Source organism: Bactrocera latifrons, unplaced genomic scaffold (assembly GCF_001853355.1).
Source record: "Bactrocera latifrons isolate USDA-ARS-PBARC rearing strain unplaced genomic scaffold, ASM185335v1 scaffold_83, whole genome shotgun sequence".
Classification (NCBI taxonomy): domain Eukaryota; kingdom Metazoa; phylum Arthropoda; class Insecta; order Diptera; family Tephritidae; genus Bactrocera; species Bactrocera latifrons.
Window position 1 is genome coordinate 402,685 of NW_017537523.1, and position 2,473 is coordinate 405,157.

The window sequence follows — 2,473 nt, forward strand, 5'->3', positions numbered from 1 at the left end:
ATAATACGAGCTGCACAGCTAATTAGAGATGGTATAATCTTCTAGAAGAGTGATCACCTGCTGGCTTTCGCCGATTATATTGATATCATTGGCCTCAACAACCACGCCGTTATTCTCCAAACTTGATAAGTAAACGAAGTAAATGGGTCTAGTAGTGAACGACGGCAAGACGAAATATCGAAGAGGAAGACTTCCACACCGTTGGAAAGACTAGCTGGAGAAAGACCTAACTAAACTTAGAATGGCACCACATACGGAAGAAGAAAAATGATTAGCGCGCTGTTGTAAACTCGGCTATAACCGCGTAAGCGATGTACATAGATGCCAACAAATAAGAAGATATTAGCTCTAAAGTGTGGCATCTCTAATAAAAAATGATCGGGTTTTGGCAAAAACTTTTCTTAGTCTATGCGTATACTCAAACGTTTACTTCAGTTGCACYTAAGCTAAAATATGCTTCATAAATGCAAAAGATTCCTTACAATCATTTTTTTGTGGCAACTATATGCCGTGCGATTCGACCTGACAATAGATAATAACCCGTGCCACCCTCGTGCAGACATCTTTCATTCAGTTTGAATGACAACTATATGCTATAGTGATCCAATATCGGTCGTTCCGACAAATGAGAGGGTTATTGGGACTAGAGTAACCCTCGTGCGAAATTTGATTTCTATAGCTTAGTTATTTCCGATTAATCCATTTTGAGGAGCGTCAATGGTCCAATTTCGTCCACATTGGTGAAGCACCTATTATATTCTGTTCAATATTGGAATTMAAATGAGAAAGCTGAGCCTTATTACACCTATCATAGGTTAAATATATAAAAAGGATATACGTTTATTTCCATCATACTTATCTTTATACATAAAAGGTACGTGTCACGTTGTTTGTCCGCGATGGACTTCTAAACTACTGAACCGATTTTAGTAAGATTTAGCACACTGTGTCCAGTTCGGACCAACTTAGAAGATAGGATAGTAAAAGTAATTCAAATATATAAAAATACAGTGAAAGCTCTATTAAATGGGCGTTTTATTAAGCGGACAACTCTATTAACTGGACAGAAAAATGTTTTCGATTTTATTCGAAAATTTTGCTGTATTGAATAGTTTATTACATGAATACTAGTATAAAATAGTAGTACAGCAACGCGTGGTCGAATCCACTAGTAGTCATATATAATATAAATACATACTTATATAACAAACTTTAGTTCTTATAACTCCAGCCAACTGGTAGTTCGTAATATGGAGTTCCAACACCCATAGCATTGGCCCAAAAGTTCTTTAACTCACAACAAAACGTATAACCTTTCTTAGTATCTGTAAATTTGGTACAGTCCAAACTATGCTTTTTACAAATTTGTCTACAAATATTGTTACAAAACTCCACTCCTACAGCATTTCTTACAAATGGGTTATTCAKCGTGATAAAGACGATATCAATGGCGAAACTAGGATGCATCACCACCTTATAGAACCATTTTGGCACAGCAATCGTTTGATGTTCATCCAAATATATGCKAGTATCGCGAGAAGTCAGTGGATTTCGCAACTCTAATACGCCTAAAGTACCGGTGAATACCAATAAATCAGATCGCTGCGAAGAGGCGATCTTGCGCACAGCGTTCTCCACGCGTACCCAATTTCCGGCATTCACGATTTGCCACTCGGGAGCAACGTTCGCATAATAGAAAGTGGCAAACTGTTCGTAACAAAAAATKAAGTCTGCAAATGGTGCGATATGMCCGCGYGCAAGGAAACTGGCMYTATTRWTGAAGRTTTGSTTGASACCAAAAAGYGYTTCGAAGTKTTTTTGTTGAGTAGACTTTGTATATAAGTCATTCAGATTACGGCTCATACCTTCACTTCTRAAAAAAGATGGGCGGCAATCATACTTCGGTCGACCTAAATGTAAAAAAAAAAAAAATTAAATACAAGTAATTGATAATATCAAATATACGTATAATAGTTTTTACCATTTTGAATATAGCCATTAATCAAATGACGTGAGTAGATCGTGCGCTGGTCGCGTTGATTGAAGCAAATTTCGAAAATTGCGTGTCGGTTCTTGTAGTCAATTCCCACTTCATAAAATACGCCATCGCCTGTAGCGCAAGTAGTACCTTTTCTCCATAGCTGAGTGGTCGGTWCCGATTTACATTTCATATTTTGTAACGCATATGTCTTATTATTGTGGAAAAAATTACCATTTTCACAAACCAATGTGACTATCTCTTCATTTAGAGCAAGCACTGTATTGTCCCTTCCAGTACAAAGCAGTGTTATTTTGTCATGCTCAACAATTGTAGTTACTRTGCTAGTAGGTCTGAATAAACCAGTATTCGTCAAAATAATGGGTGTCGGTTGCGGCACATCCCTCGGCATTACAATTGTGCAATGTTTGGCTTCAATTTTAAGGATATATGGAAAAATATAATAGGTCTTAATGAAACTTTAATCTCTGTGTA

General features: G+C 37.0%; 1 protein-coding gene across 1 annotated transcript; it reads right to left on the reverse strand.

Moving 5' to 3' along the window:
* Positions 1–1,036: 1,036 nt before the first annotated feature.
* LOC108977047 lies at positions 1,037–2,410 on the reverse strand (the record flags this gene model as incomplete). The annotated part of the gene is given in 2 exon segments (XM_018946541.1): positions 1,037–1,910; positions 1,982–2,410. Coding segments are annotated over 2 exon segments (1,127 nt in total), but the record flags the coding sequence as incomplete, so codon positions are not given.
* Between the last annotated feature and the right edge of the window lie 63 nt (positions 2,411–2,473).